This window comes from Schistocerca americana, chromosome 9 (genome assembly GCF_021461395.2).
Source record: "Schistocerca americana isolate TAMUIC-IGC-003095 chromosome 9, iqSchAmer2.1, whole genome shotgun sequence".
NCBI classification, from domain to species: domain Eukaryota; kingdom Metazoa; phylum Arthropoda; class Insecta; order Orthoptera; family Acrididae; genus Schistocerca; species Schistocerca americana.
In genome coordinates this window covers 87,839,606-87,862,326 of record NC_060127.1, presented here as the reverse complement: position 1 = coordinate 87,862,326, position 22,721 = coordinate 87,839,606, and the positions used below count along the sequence as shown (strand labels likewise).

Here is a 22,721-nt window from a genome sequence, read left to right as displayed (position 1 = left end):
ACCCATTTTACTTTCTTTCTACGTGATGTCATTATGAAACGACCAGGGCCCACGGGAAATAGGGGTCGCACAACGAATGTCGGCAGTGATGGTTACATCACGGGAAAGCAATCACACCCCGCCGCTGTTCCACCAGATACAATACATTGTGGATGCGCACAGGTCCTTGAATGGGGAGTCGCTGCATTGTTTGGGCTCAACCATCCGTTTATTTTCCTTATGTTAGCACGAAGACGTCGTTTATCGCCAACACACGATACGGGATAGGAACGGTTGGTGTTTTTCACGAGTGAATTGATGACGAGCCATCCGAGATGCTTATGTGACCACCTGATCATTTTTTTTTTGTTTTTTTTTTGTTTTTATTTTGGCTTAGAGCATACATCCGAGTTTTGAATCTTCCCCATTCCATGCAAATGTCGTGCGATGGTGGAACGATCACGCCGGCCGATATGGCCGAGCGGTTCTAGACGCTTCAGTCTGGAACCGCGCTACCGCTACAGTCGCAGGTTCGAATCCTGCCTCGGGAATGGGTGTGTGTGATGTCCTTAGGTTAGATAAGTTTAAGTAGTTCTAAGTTCTAGAGGACTGATGACCTCAGAAGTCCCATAGTGCTCAGAGCCATCTGAACCATTTTTGGAATGATTACAGTTTATCACCTCTACCAGTTGTCGAGTAGACTGACTTGTATTATAGTGGGTTAAGGCGTTTATCGAACCCGGAAGGTCTTTCCGAACGTGAAGAGGCACTAATGTCTAAACGGTCCTGCTTAAAACAAGGAAACCATTTTCTTGCGGTGCTATGTCCAATGGCATTATCCTCATACATGACGCAAATGTTTCTGGCTGTCTTCGCTGCAGTCACTCCTCTATTGAACTCAAACAGTAGAATATGTCGGAAATGTTCCGATTTCTCCACTCGGCACTCTCATTCTAGCTTCCACAGCTCCACTCACTACCTCCAAATGACAAAATGACAATATGTAAACTCAAATAACACTGAACGATAAATAAAAAATAACGGTCGACAGATAAATCCATAGCAATACAAATACCAACATGCAAAACAAAAGTGTTACGAACTTATGCACCAACCTAATAGAGGAAACAAACTTACTTTTCAGACAGCTGCCATTTTGTATTAGCTGCGATTAGTTGGTTCGAAATATTAAAGAGATGACGACGACTATAAAATTTCGTTAGTGTACAGAACTTAACTGCGCGTGAACAGGAAGGCACAACGGTACCGACCGGCCGCCGTGTCATACTCAGCCCAGAGGCGTCGCTGGATGCGGATATGGAGGGTCATGTGGTCAGCACGCCGGTCTCCCGGACGTATGGCAGTTTACGAAACCGAAGCCGCTATTTCTCAATTAAGTAGCTCCTCAGTTTGCCTCACAAGGGCTGAGTGCACTCCGCTTGCCAAAACCTCTAGGCAGGTCCGGTCGGACACCCATCTAAGTGCTTGCCTAGCTCGCCAGTGCTGATACGGTGAATTAAATAATTATTTTGCATTATAGTATGGTAACAAGGAGCATAGATGCACAGTATTTAGCTTTATAAGGATATCTAAATGCGGATCATGAATCACATTAATTTAATAAATGATGACTAACTGTCTTCATATATATAGTTAAAGGCTACCCAGCCATTGACCTTCGTCTGTGCGCACAGGTTGCCCAAACTCTTACGGGAATCGCCAAAGCGTGTGCGAGTAATGAGTGGGTGGGCAAATGTCTATAAGGTACAATACATATGTAGAATCGTGGAACGTTGGGAATGTGAGTCTCACGGGAAGCGTGCAAGAGATAAGTCCCTGCAGTCGAGCTATTCATCTTTGTCCTCGGTGACTCAGATGGATAGAGCGTCTGCCATGTAAGCAGGAGATCCCGGGTTCGAGTCCCGGTCGGGGCACACATTTTCAGCGGTCCACATCGAGGTATATCAACAACGCCTGTCGGCAGCTGAGGTTGTCAGTTAGTCATCATTTATTCCATGGAAAAGCTGAACGGTCATCAACAGTAACTGTTCTTTCGAGAACAAGTTACTGTCTTCATACATTAATTTAAAATAAAGGTAACTTTCCGTGTTCTGATCTTAGACGTGTCAATCGCGACCGACCGACCGCCGTGTCTTCTTCTGCCTATGGTGTCATTGTATGCGGTGTGGAAAGGCACATGGTCAGCTCTTCCGATAGTCGTCGGATTTCTTGACCATGGAAGCGCTAGTAATCGGTCGGGGGCTCCCATAGCAGTCCTCCGACCAAGGAAAAATTCCTCCCAAAACTGGGAAACTGACCCGGGTAAATATATGGGAGTCATCCGCACTGACCTTTCAGCTACAGAGGCGGGCATTAAATGGATATACACACATACGAAACGTGCATACAACCCAACAATTTTAAGAGGAGTGCTGATAATAACAATAATAAATTGAAATGGATATGTAACTTTTTTAGCTGCAGATAAGCAATTTCCAACTAAATTAATGACGGTTAGAGTCTATTCTTACGAGGGTGAGTCAAATGCAAACCTTAAATATTTTTTAAAATATTTTTTATTGTGCAGAAGTGGCACAAAGCGGTATCACTTTTCAACATAATTCCCCCCACGCGCAATGCAAGTCCTCCAGCGCTTACAAAGTGCATAAATTCCTTTAGAAAAAATTCTTTTGGTAGTATGCGCAACCACTCATCCACTGCGTGACGTACCTCTTCATCAGAACGGAACTTCTTTCCTCCCATTGCATCTTTGAGTGGTCCAACATATGGAAATCATTTCGGGCAAGGTCTGGTGAGTATGGTGGATGAGGAAGACACTCAGAACGAAGTGAACCCAGGTTTCGTCCCCAGTAACGATTCTTGCAAGGAAACCACCTTCTCGTTCAAAGCGCCGAAGAAGTTCTTCACAAGCATCAACACGTCGTTCTCTCTTTTCAGGAGTCAGCTGCCGTGGCACCCATCTTGCAGACACTTTGTGAAACTGGAGCACATCATGCACAATGTGGTGTGCTGACCCATGACTAATCTGTTAACATGCTGCAGTGTCATTCAGTGTCACTCAGCGGTTTTCCTTCACTATGGCTTCAACTGCCGCAATGTTCTGTAGAGTCATAACTCGTTGTGCCTGACCTGGACAAGGAGCATCTTCCATTGAAGTCACACCATTTACGAACTTCCTACTCCACTCGTAGACTTGCTGCTGTGACAAACATGCATCACCGTACTGAACCTTCATTCGCTGATGAATTTCAATAGATTTCACACCTGTACTACGCAAAAACCGAGTAACAGAACGCTGTTTTTCCCTGATGCCAGTCTCAAGTGGGGCGGCCATCTTTATACTGATACTGCGACGGTATGCGTGCATCTGCACTATGCTGCCACCTACAGGCCATTCTGCACGCTGTTTGTAGCACGCTTATCAATTTACAGCGCGAAATTTCGAGTTGCTATTACAAATTTAAGGTTTCCATTTGACTCACCCTCGTACATATGAAAAGATAATGTATAGCCATAAAATTCGTCTCGTTACGTGATCGCGTTATGTGTAAAATTTTCTGACGTTTCTGCCATTTGCTACAGTGTCCAAAACGTTGAAAAATTTTACACATTGGCAGTGCGGTCAAACACCCAAAAGAATTGTATTGGCTGTCATAATGCACGTAAAATGCAAGATAACTAGATTCCTACGGTGCAGAAAGAAACGGACTGCGACATACTTTGAATGCAGAAGAAGGAATGGCAGGCAAAATGTGTCTATCCAAGAAATATCACAGACTCTGAGGGAAATGGATTTCGGTAGCAATTCAACGAGCTTATTTTGTTAGATGTAGATCTACAACTCCGTGCTGTTACACACGTTCGCAGAGCATTCCGTGCAATTCTGAACGGAATGCATTAACTCTAAAATACTATGACCGCTATTTCAGAATTACGATTGTCTAGGCATGAGTTTTTTGTCAACCAATGATCCTAACTTTACATCATCAACCACAATACGCTTGGCCGTTATTGGAAGTCCTCACGCATCTAATTCAAGATGGATTCTTATACATTTCTGGCATTACACCTTTACGCTTTAATATAAAATAAAGAAAAACTGTAATATTTTATTTGAAATTGTTCGCACTCATCTAGGCTTACCTAAATGGTTATATTGTATGTCGTCCGTTGTGAGTGGTTCAGTTTATGTATCCACTGATACGAATTAAGGAAACCTGGTTCCTATTTTATACCGCTTGCACATTTTTTTAAAAACTGAATGGAATATGTTCATTTTTCTCAGATTTGCAGTTATTTAAATCAGATACCAAGAACGACATCTTATAGTTGGGGATGGTATTGTTTGAATAATTTTGTAACTTATTGTTTAGGATATAATAAGTAAAATCTCAAGTGGTACAATTCAGGCAGTTCTCCTCCGCTGAGGATATGCAGTGTAATTAGTGTCGCCAATCACGTCACACTAAACAATTTGGCTATTAACTTCAGAATGCGTTCAAGCGCCTATATGAAATGTGACCATCATACTGTTGTTACAGAGGAATCCACAGCAACTTCCAAGTCAGAAAACCGGTGTTGCAGACATGGTAGTTCTAAAGCAGTGTTGCTGCGGATGCTCCCTCAGGGCTGGGGCCATCATCATTGCCATCTTCTTTGTGGTGAGTACACGAGAAAAAATACACATGATACGGCAGAATTAGAGTACTGCATCCTCATTGCATAAACAACTTCAGCTGTAGTTTCTAGTGATCTATCCTTGCAATTTCCTCTTATACTCTTTTTTCAAGCCATCAGTCTTTCTACTTGTTTCACGCTGTTCCATCCTTTTCAGTCTTGTATTAACTACTACACCCAGCATACCATGTAATCTGTTTTGCATAGTCTAGCCTTTATCTGAACACCTATGTTTTTCTCTACTACTACTCCCAGCACCAGGGATGCCATAACAAGTTTCACGCTACTCTGTACATTTTCCTGCTTAGGACTTTCCATAGACTTATTTCCCCACATATTTTTTTCAGAACGTTCTTGTTTATGTTGAACCTTATCTGCCCATCGGATTTTTAACATAATCCCAAAGTACTTCACCGAGCGAGGTGGCGCAGTGGTCAGCACACTAGAATCGCATTCGGAAGGACGACGGTTCAATCCCGTCTCCAGCCATCCTGATTTAGGTTTTCCGTGATTTCCCTAAATCGCTTCAGGCAAATGCCGGGATAGTTCCTTTGAAAGGGCACGGCCGATTTCCTTCCCAATCCTTCCCTAACCCGAGCATGAGCTCCGTCTCTAATGACCTCGTTGTCGACGGGACGTTAAACACTAACCATCACTACCACCCAAAGTACTTCATTTCAACCACTTGCAGTTTCTTCTCCTTCCTCCTCCTGCTCTTTCTTCCTCTACTTCTTTTTCTTCTTCATATTTAGAATAGTTCATGTTTTACTTCTGCACAGTCCCACATTCCAGATGTGTACGTCAGGGAACTAATTTGTCAGTTCCATATCAATATCTGGTTTCTAGAGGGCTATCTTTCTTGTTTCGACCATCCTGTCTAATCTTCCATGCCAGATTGGAAAAGAGAATTGTGTGCTTCTTCCACCATCCTGCCAGGCCCTATTTGCTGTTAATAAACTCAGTCTTCAACATTCTGCCCATCACCTTCTTCTTTGCTTAGTTTACCCTTATGTTCTATTCTCCCCTGTTGTGTCAAGTTCTTCTTACATCCAGACAGAAAGTTTATGTTGCCTGCGAACTGTGTCTGCCAGAGACAGACAGCTTAAAACTGTAATGCATTCTGTTTTGTGAGGCAAGCGCTGTTTAATTTTTATTTTTTATAGATGTTTGGATCCTACCTCCACTCCATATTGCGATAGAAGATCCCTGATAACTGGAAGCGTTGTTGCCAGATTTCACGCGCAACCAGTTCTGCCATAGCTATCTAAAAATGCTGCAGCAGGGAGGCACTATCATAGACAAGTAAACTTAAATCAGTTTCGTGATTGATCGTGGTAGACACGCAAGTAACTGCGCCAAACCCACATTAAGTATCATGTACACTGACGGAAAAAATGTGAGCACCAAGAAGGAGTCGTGCGACAAAACGAAATTTAGTGCGTGTGTTCCTAAAAAAAAAAATGGTTCAAATGGCTCTGAGCACTATGGGACTTAACTTCTAAGGTCATCTGTCCCCTAGAACTTAGAACTACTTAAACCTAACTAATCTAAGGACATTACACACATCCATGCCCGAGGCAGGATTCGAACCTGCAACTGTAGCGGTCGCGCGGTTCCAGACTGTAGCGCCTAGAACCGCTCGGCTACCTCGGCCGGCAGTGTGTTCCTACATCTTGTAATGGTACTTGAATTACGTAACCATTGCGGCACCTCACCTCAACCTCTCGATACCAACAGTATTGTACTGTGTTTCTGTAAAATAGTTAACATATTTCTGTGACAACATTCAGAGTTGATTTCATTAATGTAGAGGTACTTTGATACATCGATATGTTTATGTTGCAATGATATTATTCTTACGTGTATTCTTTCTTTTGTCACTATGATCTTTGACGTACTTGTAACTCTGATTTTTGGGCGCGTAAGCGGTTATTAGAGAGTCAAGTCTTGGTCGTCGTGTTGAAAAGACGCAAATTGTATTCAGTTTATGAAATGTGAACTTTAACAGTGAGGAAGATATTTTCAAGTATGTTTTATATTGTGATGTGATGTTGCAACAGAAGTAATAAAAAAGAAGTGTAACTTAAATTCGGAGTGCTGATTACTTTTTTACATCACCATTATCTTAACTTGCAAAAGTTTAATCTTCAAGAATGGTTTATGAAACACATCTATAAAACTTTTGAATATCTCAGAATAACACGTAGGCCTCTTTGCATCCGAGCTTGGAATCATCACCACCTAGATTTTCTAGGATTGAGCCATGAGTTCACAACAAGACCAGCGTGGGAAACACGAAAAGATGAGTGCCTAGTTTATCCATTATTTCAAGAAATGACTTTATTAACTATGCTCTAATGACACCTGCCACATAATAACTTTGTTGTTGCCCGAAAATGCAATATTTAGCAGCGTGAGCAACACTACAATCATAATTAATTTTTGACCTTTGTTGTGGTAGGGTTGTTAGAATCTGAAAGATGATGTCTATTCAAATATCAAGCGAGTCGCACAAGACTGGCGCTAATAGAGCCACTATGAGGATGCAAATAAGGTTTGCTTTAAATACAACTTGTAACTGTCGTGATCGTTAGTTACCTTTGAGACTGGACGTGGTGAGTTGATGTTAACTAGACTGCCCTTAGGACGACAGAGACACTTCACTGAGTTTAACTGAGGACGTTTAATAGGTCTGCGAGAAGTTGGATGTTCCTTCTACGATACTGCATAAAGACATGGCAGGAATGTAGCCACTGCACATGATTTCTGCCAGCGGTGGTCACGGGAACATACGGTCGCAAGAAGCCCGGGCTGCAGACGGGCACGTGACGCTACCGAGAGGGAAAACCGTCGTGTTTTACGTATGGCTCTGGCGCATCGTCCTGCATCTGCAGCAGCAATTTCAGCAGTAGTTGGCACCACAGTGACACAACGAACCATTACTAATCGGTTACTTGAAGGACAGCTCTGAGCTAGACGGCCTAAAGTGTCCATTCCGCAGACCTCAAACCACCGCCGCCTCTGACCTCATTGGTGTCATTTACATTAGCAATGCCTTATCTCGCGTACATTAACCTGTGATCTTGCAATATTAACCAATGATATACGTTACCTTTCTTGTTGTTAATAAAAATTCTCTATTTAAACTAGACTGAACTGCATGTGACTGCTTTAGTTTTTAATAAAACTTGCATCTGACTGCGTATTTAACTGAACTGAACTTTATCTGACTGCATGAAAATATTGTTGGAAAATTAATACTCAAAATACACATCTGACTGCATGAAAGTTTAGTGGAAGAAATAAATGAAAGTCACCAACCTGCGTCTGTGGACTTAGCTCGTGCACTGCTTCCCGTTTAGCCGATAATAAAACATATATTCAACTCAGCCGTAGTGCAATGGCATAAAATTGTAATTCTAAATAACTTTACTCATTTTGGCCCTGTTTGTTACTTAATAAAAATTCTGTCCTGATCTTAATAATTTGCCAACTGTGCAATGGCATATTGATTATTTTACTCTGATAAATGAAATTAGTAGCTTTACTCATGGGAACTTTACTTTAATGTACCTTTTGATTCAATGCAAGCACAGGATTCAGAGAACGACATAAGGTGTGAGATGAAACTCTAATTTTATCTAAAAAATATTTATTGTTCAATCTTTTAAGGCACATGTGAAAACCTAAAAAAAAAGCTTCTATAGCATGGATGTACGAGAAAGTTTCGCAAAACGCTTATTGCATCAACAATGGGATTTCTGACTAGCTTTTAGATTTTATTTAACCAAAGAAAACCTATTTTATTAATTATTCTTTCTAGTTTCCCCAGGTATTTGCCGAGTTTCGCTCAATATATAGCTTACTATGTGCGTAGCGCCAATTCTTATTTTGATGCTGTCACGACCCGGCTGCCTCCTGCAGGCATCTAGCTCCGACTCGAAACACGTCTGCTGTCTCTGCGCATCTCCTCACCACTACTCAAACTTTTACCGCGTGTACCTAGCTCTGTTAGCTGTCAAAGATCTTACTACTCGAAGATGTACTACTCGTCCAACCTTGCGGTTGGGAACTATCGACATTTTTCACTGGCTCGATCCTGATCGAATCTCAACACATACCTTTCAGGGTCATCAGTCTTCTGACTGGTTCGATGCGGCCCGCCACGAATTCCTCTCCTATGCCACCCTCTTCATCTCAGAGTAGCACTTGCAACCTACGTCCTGATTTATTTGCTGGATGTATTCCAATTTCTGTCTTCCTCTACAGTATTTGCCCTCTGCAGGTCTCTCTAGTACCATAGAAGTCATTCCCTCATGTCTTAACAGGCGTACTATCGTCCTGTCCCTTCTCCTTATCAGTGTTTTTCACATATTCCTTTCCTCTCCGATTCTGCGCAGAACCTCCTCATACTTTACCTAATCAGTCCACCTAATTTCCAACATTCGTCTGTAGCACCGCATCTCAAATAGCTCTATTCTCTTCTGTTACGGTTGTCCCACAGTCCATGTTTCACTACCACACAATGCTGTACTCCAGACGTACATTCTCAGAAATTTCTTCCTCTGATTGAGGCCTATATTTGATGCTAGTACACTTCTTTTGTCCAGGAATGCTCTTTTTAACATTTCTAGTCTGCTTTTGATGTCCTCCTTACTCCGTTCAAAAATGGTTCAAATGGCTCTGAGCACTATGAGACTTGACATCTGAGATCATCAGTCCTGTAGACTTAGAACTACTTAAACCTAACGAACCTAAGGACATCACACACATCCATGCCCAAGGCAGGGTTCGAGCCTGCGACCGTAGCAGCAGCGCGGTTCCGGACTGAAGCGCCTAGAACCGCTCGGCCACAACGGCCGGCCCTTGCTCCGACCGTGTTTGGTTATTTTACTGCCTACGTAGCAGAGTTCCTTAACTTTGTGTACTTCGTGATCATCAGTTCAAGTTCCTCGCTGTTCTCGTTTGTGCTACTTCTCATTACTTTCGTCTTTCTTAGATTTAGTCTCAATCCATATTCTGTACTCATTAGACTGTCCTTTGCATTCAGCAGATCATGTAATTATTCTTCACTTTCAAATAGCAATTTCATCAGCGAATCGTATCATTGATATCCTTTCGCCTTGAATTTTAATTCTATTCGTGAACATTTATTTCCATCATTGCTTCTTCGATGTACAGACTGAACAGTAGGGGTGACAGACTTTCTAATCCGAGCACTTTATTCTTGGTCGTCCACTCTTATTATTAAATCTTGGCTCTTGCACATATTGTGTATCACCCGTCCCTACCTATAGCTTACTCCTATTTTTTTTCTCAGAATTTACCTAGACAAATGTATGAATTCAAAAAAATATTCAAATGTGTGTGAAATCTTATGGGACTTAACTGCTAAGGTCATCAGTCCCTAAGCTTACACACTACTTAACCTAAATTATCCAAAAGACAAACACAAACACCCATGCCCGAGGGACGACTCGAAGCTCCGCCGGGACCAGCCGCACAGTCCATGACTGCAGCGCCTAAGACCGCTCGGCTAATCCCGCGCGGCTGTATGACTTCGGACGTCACCGCAATGAAAGGTAAAGGTAGTCCAAGGAATGCTAATTTAAATTCTGTGTAATCCTATTGCTTGGTTGCAAATGTACATCAACTGGTTATGTACTTCAGTCTGTGACGACTATATTGATATCTACGTTATGATGTCAACAGTCGCATCAGCTGCTAGTTTATGAATCAGGTCTCAACGTGCTCAATGTCATATTATGGTTATCATTTCTGGATAGGCTGGATGTATTCCTTATTGATCTTAATGGATGTTGACATGTTGGCAGCTTCTAAAATTTCGTGACGTGTCTGGACTCTGGCCTAAAGTGTTATATTCCAGGGATGAGCCAGTTGTTTGTTTGTGTGTGTGTGTGTGTGTGTGTGTGTGTGTGTTTGCGCGTAAGTCTTTAAGTGGTTTTACGTTTTTATTTCCAGTCTCCATTTGATTAATTTTGCCCCTTTATCCACACTCATCTTATTGAAATGTAATATGGGCAGCTAAGGACCTTGCTGTTGGGCACCCACACCACGTCGTTATCCTCATCATCATCATCATCATCATCATCATCATCGTCGTCGTCGTCGTCGTCGTCATCATCATTCAGTTCTCATTATTTGCTGAGCATGATGGTTTTTCATACAGCTGGAAACTAATCTTTTGGCCACGAGTTTGTCTTGTCCTTCATTTGTTTTACTAAACATGCCCAAAGGCAAAGTGCTGAATCTACAAGGTGAGTGTGCACCCATTTATAGTATCAGAAAGCATCCTAACTTTTCTGCATCAGACCTTCAAGATACTGAACAACAAGCCAGGCTGTTAGTTGGAGTGAAATATACAGGGCTATTACAAATGATTGAAGCGATTTCATAAATTCACTGTAGCTCCATTCATTGACATATGGTCACGACACACTACAGATACATAGAAAAACTCATAAAGTTTTGTTCGTCTGAAGCCGCACTTCAGGTTTCTGCCGCCAGAGCGCTCGAGTGCGCAGTGAGTCAAAATGGCGACAGGAGCAGAGGAAGCGTATGTCGTGCTTGAAATGCACTGACATCAGTCAGTCATAACAGCGCAACGACACTTCAGGACGAAGTTCAACAAAGATCCACCAACTGCTAACTCCATTCGGCGATGGTATGCGCAGTTTAAAGCTTCTGGATGCCTCTGTAAGGGGAAATCAACGGGTCGGCCTGCAGTGAGCGAAGAAACGGTTGAACGCGTGCGGGCAAGTTTCACGCGTAGCCCGCGGAAGTCGACGAATAAAGCAAGCAGGGAGCTAAACGTACCACAGCCTACGGTTTGGAAAATCTTACGGAAAAGGCTAAAGCAAAAGCCTTACCGTTTACAATTGTTACAAGCCCTGACACCCGAAGACAAAGTCAAACGCTTTGAATTTTCGGCGCGGTGGAGATCATGATCAGCAATTCATGTCATGGCCTCCACGCTCTCCCGACCTAACCCCATGCGATTTCTTTCTGTGGGGTTATGCGAAAGATTCAGTGTTTAAACCTCCTCTACCAAGAAACGGCCAGAACTGCGAGCTCGCATCAACGATGCTTTCGAACTCATTGATGGGGACATGCTACGCCGAGTGTGGGAGGAACTTGATTATCGGCTTGATGTCTGCCGAACCACTAAAGGGGCACATATCGAACATTTATGAATGCCTAAAAAAACTTTTTGAGTTTTTGTATGTGTGTGCAAAGCATTGTGAAAATATCTCAAATAATAATGTTATTGTAGAGCTGTGAAATCGCTTCAATCATTTGTAATAACCCTGTACTCTACTGTTTGTAAAAAGTGAAACACTCAGAAGAAATGGTCTGCAACACGCCACAATGAGAGGACGTGTACAACAGCGGAACCGCAGCAAGTGATTTAAGTGATACAGCGGTGGCATGCACGGAGGTTCAACAGCGCCCTCTTTTGTGTCGACCGGACGGGTCAGTGTTAGGCAACGTTCAGTCAGCGCGGAGCCGTCATACGAAGTGCAAACGTGTAACCATGTGCCACTATGCTTCGCCGACATCACAGGGTGGACTATCGACATGTGAGTGCATTCGAATGAGGCAGACTGATTGGTCTGCGGGAGGCGGGTTTGTCGCTCTGTGACAATGCGGCTCCTACAATGCACGCTGGTTCCTCTTCCACACATCGCTTCGTGGCTAGCGGAGTATACAGGGTGGTCCATTGATCGTGACGGGGCCAAATATCTCACGAAATAAGCATCAAACGAAAAAACTACAAAGAACGAAACTCGTCTAGCTTGAAGGGGGAAACCAGATGATGCTGTGGTTGGCCCGCTAGATGTCGCTGCCATAGGTCAAACGGATATCAACTGCGTTTATTTTTAAATAGGAACCACCATTTTTATTACATATTCGTGTAATACGTAAAGAAATATGAATGTTTTAGTTGGACCACTTTTTTCGTTTTGTGATAGATGGCGCTGTAATAGTCACAAACGTGTAAGTACGTGGTATCAAGTAACATTCCGCCAGTGAAGACGGTATTTTCTACGTGATACATTACTCGTGTTAAAATGGACCGTTTATCAATTGCAGAAAAGGTCGATATCGTGTTCATGTATGGCCATTGTGCTCAAAATGCCTAACGGGCGTGTATATGTATGCTGCTCGGTATCCTGGACTACATCATCCAAGTGTCCGGACCGTTCGCCGGATAGTTACGTTATTTAAGGAAACAGGAAGTGTTCAGCCACATTTGAAACGTCAACAACGACCTGCAATAACGGTTACCAACTGTTCGTCTAAAATTGTAAGCCGTTTTTTTGGTGACTATTACAGAGCCATCTATCACAAAGCGAGAAAGTGGCCCAACTAAAATATTCATACTTATTTACGTACTATACGAATATGTAATAAAAAGTGGGGGTTCCTATTTAAAAAAACGCAGTTGATATCCGTTTGACCTATGGTAGCGCCATCTAGCGGGCCAACCATAGCGCCCTCTGGTTTCCCCCTTCAAGCTAGACAAGTTTCGTTTTTGGTAGTTTTTTCGTTTGACGCTTATTTCGTGAGATATTTGGCCCGGTCACGATCAATAGACCACACTGTATATGTAGATGTAGAACAGTGAGGCGTATGTGGAACCACTGGAGAGAAGCGGACCATACACAATGCCGACAGGTTACTGAAGTACACAAAGTGACAACAGCTTGGTTGGTTGTAACAGTCAGAACAGCTTCATCCACGGTGTTGGCGCGACGATGGAGCTCTACAAAGGGTGTGGACATGTCTGCGTAGATGGTTCAAAGCCATCTGCTGCAGGCTGGACTTAGTGGCACGGATACCGCTGCATCGCCATCCACTGACCAGAACCCATCATCGCCGCAGACTGCACTGGCCACGCGAACGCCTACACTGGCCTGCTGAGTGGAAACAAGGTAATTTTTCCAGACGAGTCCCCGCTCCAGCTCATCCTACAGTGATGGCCGCTTAAGCATTTGGCGCCGCCAGGGTGAACCCAATTGGACAGACTGTATTGTTGAGCGCCATAGTGGGCAAACACCAAGTGTGGTGGTTTGGGGAGCCATTGGGGGCAATCTGAACAGATACCGCCACATGAGTGAGTTGTACAGGCCGAGGTGATGCCCTTCCTGCAGATCGTTCCAAAGGCCATACTTCAGCAGGACAACACCAGGCCACATGTGCCGATCAATGTGCAAACCTTCTTCGATGGATGACCACAGCTTCCCTGGCCTGCCCATTCGCCTGACATACCGACCATCGAGCATGTCTGGGATGTGGTCGGTCAGTAGCTGTTCGTTCAGGTCTTCCTGCAGCTCAGTTGATGCTTTTGGACATGCTTACACACCACGTGGCAGAGTATTTCCCAGCAACTCACTCAGGTATCCTTTGATTCCACGCCACGACGTCTAGTGGCTGTGATTGCAGCTCTCCGTACTGAATTTCCACAGTCACAGTGCATGTACTGGTCTGCGGTCCATAATCATTTCTGTAGTGACCCGTCCTTAATACGTAGAATAAATTTCATTGTGACCACAACTCTCGATCTTGGCGTTCCACTTCTTCCAAACAGTAGTGTATCATTACAGTCTATCAACCATAACCTGCAACCAATTGATCGCAAATCTATCGCGTGTTTCATTGCAGGTTTCGAGCCTTGTGGACATAGGAACGTCAGCGAACAGTCTGAACACCTATCACTACATCGATGATGATCTAAGTGCAGCCATCGACAAATTTAATAGGCACGTACACGAAGACTTCGAGAAGCCACTCATAAATACAGGTGATACTCTCAACAATCATTTGGCTCTGGAGGGCGAGGACGGCAGATTGAGCAGCACAATGGATAAAGCACTATCCCAGACTCGAGGTGAGCAACCCGGGATTTCCATTTTGCGCAATTTAATGTCTGTGGACATTCTTGCTTCATGCATGAACACAAGTAGCAGTGTATATTCCGTGAACACAATTTCAGTTTCGTACACTTCTCACATTACTTTTTTCATTAGTGCATCGCACCTAATCCCAGGTCTGATGAACTGCACGATAGGATTTTCCGCATCAAAACTGATAAAAACGATTTATAATATATTTATGCACGAAAGGCATGGCTACAGACCCTGTTCCATTCCACATTTTAATGGAATGCTGTATTCCATACAGTCCAATTAAATGAATGAGATTAAATTTTTCCCAGAGTAACAATAAAAAACCATTATGACATTAAGTGTGCTACATTTCATCCGTATACGTAAGTACATTGGTGTAATTAATTTGTCTACATAATGTGAAGCCATTCTTTGGACTTCTGAAGTTATCTGTGATGAAATACAGGGACAACAACTCGCACAGAAGCCAGACATCAATTAGAGTTGAAAGACATGAACGAAGGAATATGGTGAGAAGGGAGTGCAGTCTATCCCCTAATTTAGTAAAGAAACATAAAAAATGAATTACACGACAATTAATTATATTGCTTTATCTAAGATAAAACATGTTCTATAGCCCAAGGATTGGTGTGATGCAGTTCTCCATGCCATTCTATCTCGTGCATGGCTGTTCCCCTGTAGCTACTCCAACTACATGAATCTGAACTTACTTTCTATAGTCAAGCCTTGGTCTCCCTCTTCTGTTTTTACCCCACCACTTGCCTCCATTTCCACATTAACTACCTCCTGACGACTCAGGATGTGTCTTATCAACCTGTGTATTCTGCTAGTCATGTGGCGCCACAAACCTCGCTTTCACTCTGATTACACTCAATACTTCTTTACTTCTGCTCATCTAACCTGCATCATCACATCTCAGTTTCATAGAGTCCAGACAAGTACTTCCAAGAGAGTCTTCCTAACACATTTTTTTATTCGATGTTACTACGAGGAGCGTTGAATAAGTAAGGTAACACTTTTTTTTTCTCAGCCAGTTTCGGTTGAAAACATGCAGAATTTGTTGTGGGACATCGTGGAATATTCCTGCCTCAGCCCCTGCAGTTTCACGAAATTTCGATAGGTGGCAGTGCTATACACAGTATTCGAAGAGGCGTCTGTAACGGAAGTGCTTTCCAAACAGAGAGCTGTCATTAGGCGTCATTCGGCAGAAAACCAGAGCTTCGCAGTTATTCAGCGCTTGCAGAATGTCAGCGGAGACATGACAATGAACAAAAGCACGGTGAGTCGTTGGGAGAGGGGCTGTCATCGTCGCAATGAGGTCGTGCAAATCTGTCCGGTCTCCCGCTTTCCGCCCAGCTGTACACAGCTGTGACTCCTGGAATGTCGCAACGTGCGGACACTCTCACTCGTGATGACAGACGGGTCACAATCAAAAACCTCGCTGCACAACAGGACGTCTCTGTTGGTAGTGCCGAGACACTCGTCCACCAGTTGGAGTATTCAAAGAAGATCATAATGAGCAACGGAGGACCATCTGTATGTAAGTGCTCGCGCTTTACCACGCCGATCGTGACAATTTTTTCTCGAATATCGTCACAGGCGATAAAACATGGGTTCATCAAACCGGAAACGAAACTGCAGTCCATGGAATGGTGCCACACCACCTTTCCTCCAAAGAAAATGTTCAAAGCCGTACTCTCAGCTGGTAAAGTAATTGCGTCGGTCTTCTGGCCCTCTGAAGGGGTTATTCTGTTTGATGCCTTCCCTCGCGGTACAACATCATCTCTGAAATGTACTGTGTGCTATCCTCAGGAAATCGCAGAAACCACTACAGGGCGTTCGTCGCCACAAAAATGTAGATCCTCCCCCCAAGATAACGCACAGCCCCACACAAGTCTGCGCGCCCAAAACTTCATTCGACTGTTCTTCCTCATCCACTCTACAGCCCCGATCTCGCACCTCCCGAAAAAATTGGTTCAAATGGCTCTAAGCACTATGGGACTTAACATCTGAGGTCATCAGTCCCCTTGACTTAGAACTACTTAAACCTAACGAACCTAAGGACATCACACAAATCCATGCCCGAGGCAGGATTCAAACCTGCGACCGTAGCAGCCGCGTGGGTCCGGACTGAAGCACCTAGAACCTCTCGGCCACAACGGCCGGCGCACCTTCCGATCTCCATGTTTTTGGCCGAATCGAGGATGCATTCCGCGGGAAGCAGTTAGTGGATTATGGGGAGTGTACTGATGCAGCAAGACGTTGTCGCCGACGTCGACCAGTAGAGGTGTACCATGCGGGCATACCCCCCCCCCCCCCTCCCACTAAGACGAGACGTAAGGGCATGACATTGAAGACTATGTTGAAAAATAGCGTATTGTAGCCAAAGAAATGGGGAATAATTTGGCGAATTGGAATCGTGAATAAAACCGATGTGCTTTCAGGGTAAAAATGTGTTGCGTTACTTATTGAACGATCTTCGTATATAAGGCACAACTGAAGTTTCCTTTACGACTCCGATGCGGATATATAAGCACCGACATGCAGGCAAGGGACCAGTGTGGCATTCGTATCTTTCGGAAGTGCCTGCAGTAAATGCGGAAACGTGAACTATGGTGGCATTATTACCAAATGCGTCCAAAAAGGACCAACGTACCATTATCTTTTCTTGGCTGTCAAAGGACGAACACCGGTAGACATTCAACGAAGAATGAAGAATGTGTATGGAGCAGTAGGTCAGTCTGAAACCGCCATTGCGGAATGGTGTGCCATGTTGCGTGCTGGTCGCTGTTCTACACCAGACACCTGTCGACCTGATTGGCGAGCCATATCCATGACAGACAAGCGGGGGATGCTCGAACACCCGCCCTGTAGCCTTGATCTCACCACATGTGATTATTACGCTCTCAGCCGCTTATGAAAAGCCGTGAAGAGTCGGAGATTCCTGTCCGACTGGGATGTGCAGCAGACAGTCAAAAACTTCTTGCCGCAGAAGGACACTGAGTTTTACCAAACGGGTATCTTCAACGTGGTGCATTAGTGGAACGATTGATCGCATCACCGCTCACCACGATTTTGCGTGATTGCCATACTGATTCTGGACTGCGCGACTTTCGACTAGAAATTTTTTCAAAGCTCCTTACAAATCCATTTTTCGAGAACACATTTTCTGATTGTCGCTTCTCCATTTTACGTCCTCTTCGTTTCTGCCATCACCAGTATTTGTGCTGTCAGAAAAACGTTCTGCATTTCATTTCCCAATCTAACCTATGAGACTCAACTCATTTTATTCGATTACTACATTCCCCTACCCTGTTTTATTTCTGTTGATGTCTATATTGTAATCTGTTTCAAGACACTAGCTATTCCACTCAATTAATCCTCCAAGTCTTTGACAGAATTATGATTTCAACAGCAAAGCTAAAGTTTTTTTTTTTTCTCCGTGACCTTTACCTGCTTTCTCAAATTTACCCTTATCCTATGTTCGGAAACTTTCCAAAATAATCCTTGTTAGCTTTCCTCTCCACGCTTCCTGCCTATCCACCCATTTCCTTTCTCCTGCCATACATAAGAACAATTCTACAGGTTAATTATAAATAATAACTGTCACAATGGAGAAATAATTTATAATTATGGAACTAACGCAGCAAGCACTAGTAAATTACATGCAAAAACCGTAATGAGCCCAGGTGTTTAAGCCAGCTTACGTAATGTATTCAACTGAATTACCAGCCCGGCTGGTTAGTATACACTATACACCGAGAATCTTCACTGTTTTAGTAGAATGAGTGTACGCTGAATATATTTATTTTCATTGTGGTTTATTCATTTCCTTTTGTGTTAACATTTTAGTTATGAGAAATAAAACTGATGTTTATTTCCATTTCTGCTTCAGTTACTAAGGCGGAGTTGATTTTAGGCGTCTTCTTCTCTATTATCCAGTTTCTCTGTGGCCTACTTCTCATCTGCGGAGCAATTCAGGTAAATTGTCTTACTACAGAAATACACTATGCTTACCAGAAACTGAACACCACTTCTTTTTGACACTTTCTGTTCCATTCTTGCTGTTTTGAAGTATTAAATGGTTGAAAAACTAATAAATATTATAATTCTGTCAGGCAATTGAAGGTCTTATTTAATATTCAGAAAGTTATCTTTTTATTTAATTGTTTGTATTATCAATTGTGTATGAGTGGTTCGACACCGTTTTATTTGGCTTGTGCCCAGCTAATTGTTCAGTGTTGTTGTGAGTTCATAATATTTTTTGAAGAGCTCCAAAATTCCAAGGAACTGCTAGGCGTCGCTGGTCTGTATCCGAAGATGTAGTTGAGCGGCTGTAACTCTTCTAAATAACATTCGATGGAAAATCCAAGATGGAATGTAACAATATCGTGAAAAGGGCAGTTGCTACTCACGGTATAGCGGAAACGCTGAGTCGCAGATAGGCACAACAAAAAGACTCTGACAAATATAGCTTTCGGTCAGTAAGGCCTTCGTCAAAATTAGACGACAAACACACATATACGCACTTACGCCAACGCAACTCACATACTCATGACTGTAGTTCCCGGAGACTACAGTCATGAGTGTGTGACGTGAGTATGTGTGAGTTTGTCGTCTAGTTTTGACGAAGGCCTTACTGGCCGAAAGCTAAATTTGTGAGAGTAATTTTGTTGTGCCTATCTGCGACTCAGCGTTTCCGCTATACGGTGAGTAGCAACTTCCTTTTTCACAATACTGCTAATTAACATTCGGTTACCGAGCGGGATAGCGCAGTGGTTAGCATACCAGACTTGCGTTCAGGGGGACGACGGTTCAAACCAGGGTCCGGTCATTCTGATTTAGGTTTTCCGTGATTTCCCTGTATCGTTTAAGGCAAATACCAAGATGGTTCCTTCGAATGCGCTCGGCCGTTTTCCTTGTCCATCCTTCCCTCTCACGAGCTTGTGATCCGTCTCTAGTGCCCTTGTTGTCGACGGGACGTTACACGTTAATCTCCTCCTCCTCCAAAACTCCGTACCCCGAAAACTTAATTTTGGTTTACTTTCACACATAGAATCCTCGAAGCCTGTACTGGTGCGATTATAATACTCAATTGACTCATGGATGTCCTTGCCAGATTGGTACATTTTCACAGAAATCACAGTGGGTTAATAATTCTCCCGATGAAATGACGGTGATAGCAGATTCGTTGGAAAACATACAGAAATCAATGTCCGAAAATCCTATGGCAGTACTCAATACGTAGAAACTCAGATCAGACACTTTTGGATAAATAACAATGTAACATACCTCTGAATTCAGAAATTGTAATCTCTTGAAAGTATATCATTCCCAAGAAATCGAATTAACATTGATGGGACGCCATTTGTATCGTAGGAATGACTTTAAATTATTACAAATTGTGAAGATGGCTAACAATAGTGTAAGTATTTAAGGAAATTGATACAAATCCCTGTTGTGACTTAGCACGACAGCCAAGTCACAACGAGAGGAAGCCGAAAGGCACGCGTTAAGCTCACGCAGATTGGCGTGAGGTCTGGAATAGTTAAAAGGAAATGAGAACTTAGAAAATGGACGCAGTTGCTGTAATACTTAACTTCAATCCACATTTGTAGAACATCGCTCTTGATGATACATGCTTCACAATATTAATTATCAAAGCTATGGCGCCTTGCTAGGTCGTAGTAAATGTAGCTGAAGGCTATGCTAACTATCGTCTCGGCAAATGAGAGCGTATTTGTCAGAGAACCTTTCGTTGCAAAGTCGGCTGTACAACTGGGGCGAGTGCCAGTACGTCTCTCTAGACCTGCCGTGTGGTGGCGCTCGGTCTGCTATCACTGACAGTGGCGACACGTGGGTCCGGCGTATACTAATGGACCGCGGCCGATTTAAAGGCTACCACCTAGCAAGTGTGGTGTCTGGCGGTGACACCACAATCCCCATATGCATTCGTATGCCTACATGCGTCCCTACCAACAGAGTTTCCAAACGGTGGTGGAAATACTGTCGTTGTATTACCTTCTTACGATATTTGCTCTCCAAGGAGAAGCATTACACCCACAGAGCGTCTAGCGCGCTCCCGCAGTCACTAAAAACTCTTCACGCTGCGTTTGATAAAGTCGGCTAAATAATTTACGCAGACTGTATTCGAACACGACTCGAACTGCTCGCACAGTTTACGTCACAGTTCAGGAACTCGCGGGTTCTGTTCGAATTTTTGATCGGCCTGCCATCTAGTGACTTTTGTTTCTACATCGGAAAGGCACGTGTTAGCGTTTCCGATGCCCTATTGATTTTAATATTAAAAATAATTGTGGAACACGGTCTGAAATGTCTTCTAGGTTGCAGGACATGTGCAACAAAGGGAACTAATAAGTAAATAAGAGATCTAAATCATGATTATCTCCAACTCTCAAGTTTTTAGTTAGTCACGCGATCTAGCGACGTCTGATGGTACTAGTTCCAAGGTGGGTATTGCCGCTGTTAAGTCATTCTCGCGATAAAATTTCCTCACTTTATTACGATCTGTTTCGTTGCTCACCATTTAATTCTTAATAACTGGTCTTGACTGTTTCATCTGAATGTTGCCGTCTTGTTATCGAACTGATTAAAGTCTGGTAACGTTTTTATTTGTTATTCTACCATACGAACAGATACTGAATTGCTCACTTGCAACATAGTTCGTAAATCATAACCGTTTCTCATAAACAAAAAAATGGTTCAGTCAAGTTTCCTTTCTTTTTTTTAAAGACAACAAATTATTCTTTTTCTGTTATCTTAACTTAAATATTTATATTTCCCTACGTATCAGTGCTACATCGGAACTCATTGCAAATTTGTTCAAACACGATAGGAGTTTGTGCAGTGGTAAGATTTAACGCTGTTTCCTCCAGTGTTCCATCAAATTTCGAAGTTCCTTGTGTTTCTCTCGCGCCACGTGGGTCAACACATAATTGTTCGGGCAAGCTCAATGCCGTATCGAACACTGAGGCGGGTCGGGAAATCTCGTAGCCCGTTCGAACGCGAGTACTGTTTATACAGCCCTACACATATCCCGCGTTTGTCTTACGCAGGGATCATATCCTGCAACGAAGAGTTCACTCAAATACATGCAAGGTTATACTACACTTTGAAACTGTAATATTATTGGATTTCAGATACTTTGCATATGAGATATTTGTCATAAAAGAAAAGGACAGCCAACGAGCTGTAGTTCGTAAAGATGCTAAGCACCACAGCAATAGAGTAAAGAGACGAAATATTTTTTTTTAAATGTGCACCCATATCAAGATGCGCGTCCAGATTTAAATACTCTAAATAAACACTATGACCCGCTGGGCGCAGATATTTAAAATCATTGCCGCAGCACTTGATAGCAAGAAGCTGCGAAACAGAAGAAAGAACAATCTATCTTTTGTTAAGAAATATTCTAGAGACTTCTTTATCCCATGTACTTCTGGTCGCTGACATGTTAAGACGTACTACATAGCATTGCTACAAGTTGTATTTTTATTTTGTGTAAAACTATGTGAAACGACGAACAAATATTTCGGTAACTCGGGTGAGGGTACAATGTACTTACGCACACGCAAGGACATTTAATTTTAAGAAGGAACGCACTGACAAAGCAGAGATTATTGGACTGCGCCATGTCCAAAAGAAATATCAGATGTAAATCATGCATTTATTGTGTATTTGTCAATGTGTAGACCTTTAAAGCCACTTTCTCAAAATATATTAATATTTTACTATGCAGTAATTTTCTTCTTATTCTTTTCTCTCACTAACCAAAAAAGGTGTTCAAATTTTATATGAGCTTTGTTACAGGTTAGCTCTTTATCGCGGTGTCTCGATTGTATTTGGGAGTACAACTAATGTGTTCAACTTCCGATCTGTTAATCCTTCTCTTACGAAATTCCACTAATTTGCTTTCATTTCCATTTTTATATTCAAATGGTCCCTTAGGTATTTTCATCGAAGATTCTGATTGCGTGAAGGCAATCCGGTCAAAAGATCAATTAAGAAAACCCTTTCGCATAATCAATCCGTACGTCTCCTGAAAATCGAGTACCCAAGCATCGGTGATCAATTAATAATCTCTCTCTCTTT

At 42.9% G+C, this 22,721-nt stretch overlaps 1 protein-coding gene across 1 annotated transcript in view; it reads left to right on the top strand.

Annotated features, from left to right (window-relative positions):
- The window catches only part of LOC124551246, a 35,190-nt gene that overhangs the window by 5,986 nt on the left and 6,483 nt on the right, over positions 1 to 22,721 (top strand). The window contains exons 2-4 of the mRNA XM_047126240.1: positions 4,542 to 4,661; positions 14,365 to 14,590; positions 18,505 to 18,590. Coding sequence (XP_046982196.1) covers positions 4,587 to 4,661; positions 14,365 to 14,590; positions 18,505 to 18,590 — 387 coding nt within the window. The 5' untranslated portion in view covers positions 4,542 to 4,586. The remainder of the gene's footprint in view (positions 1 to 4,541; positions 4,662 to 14,364; positions 14,591 to 18,504; positions 18,591 to 22,721) is intronic.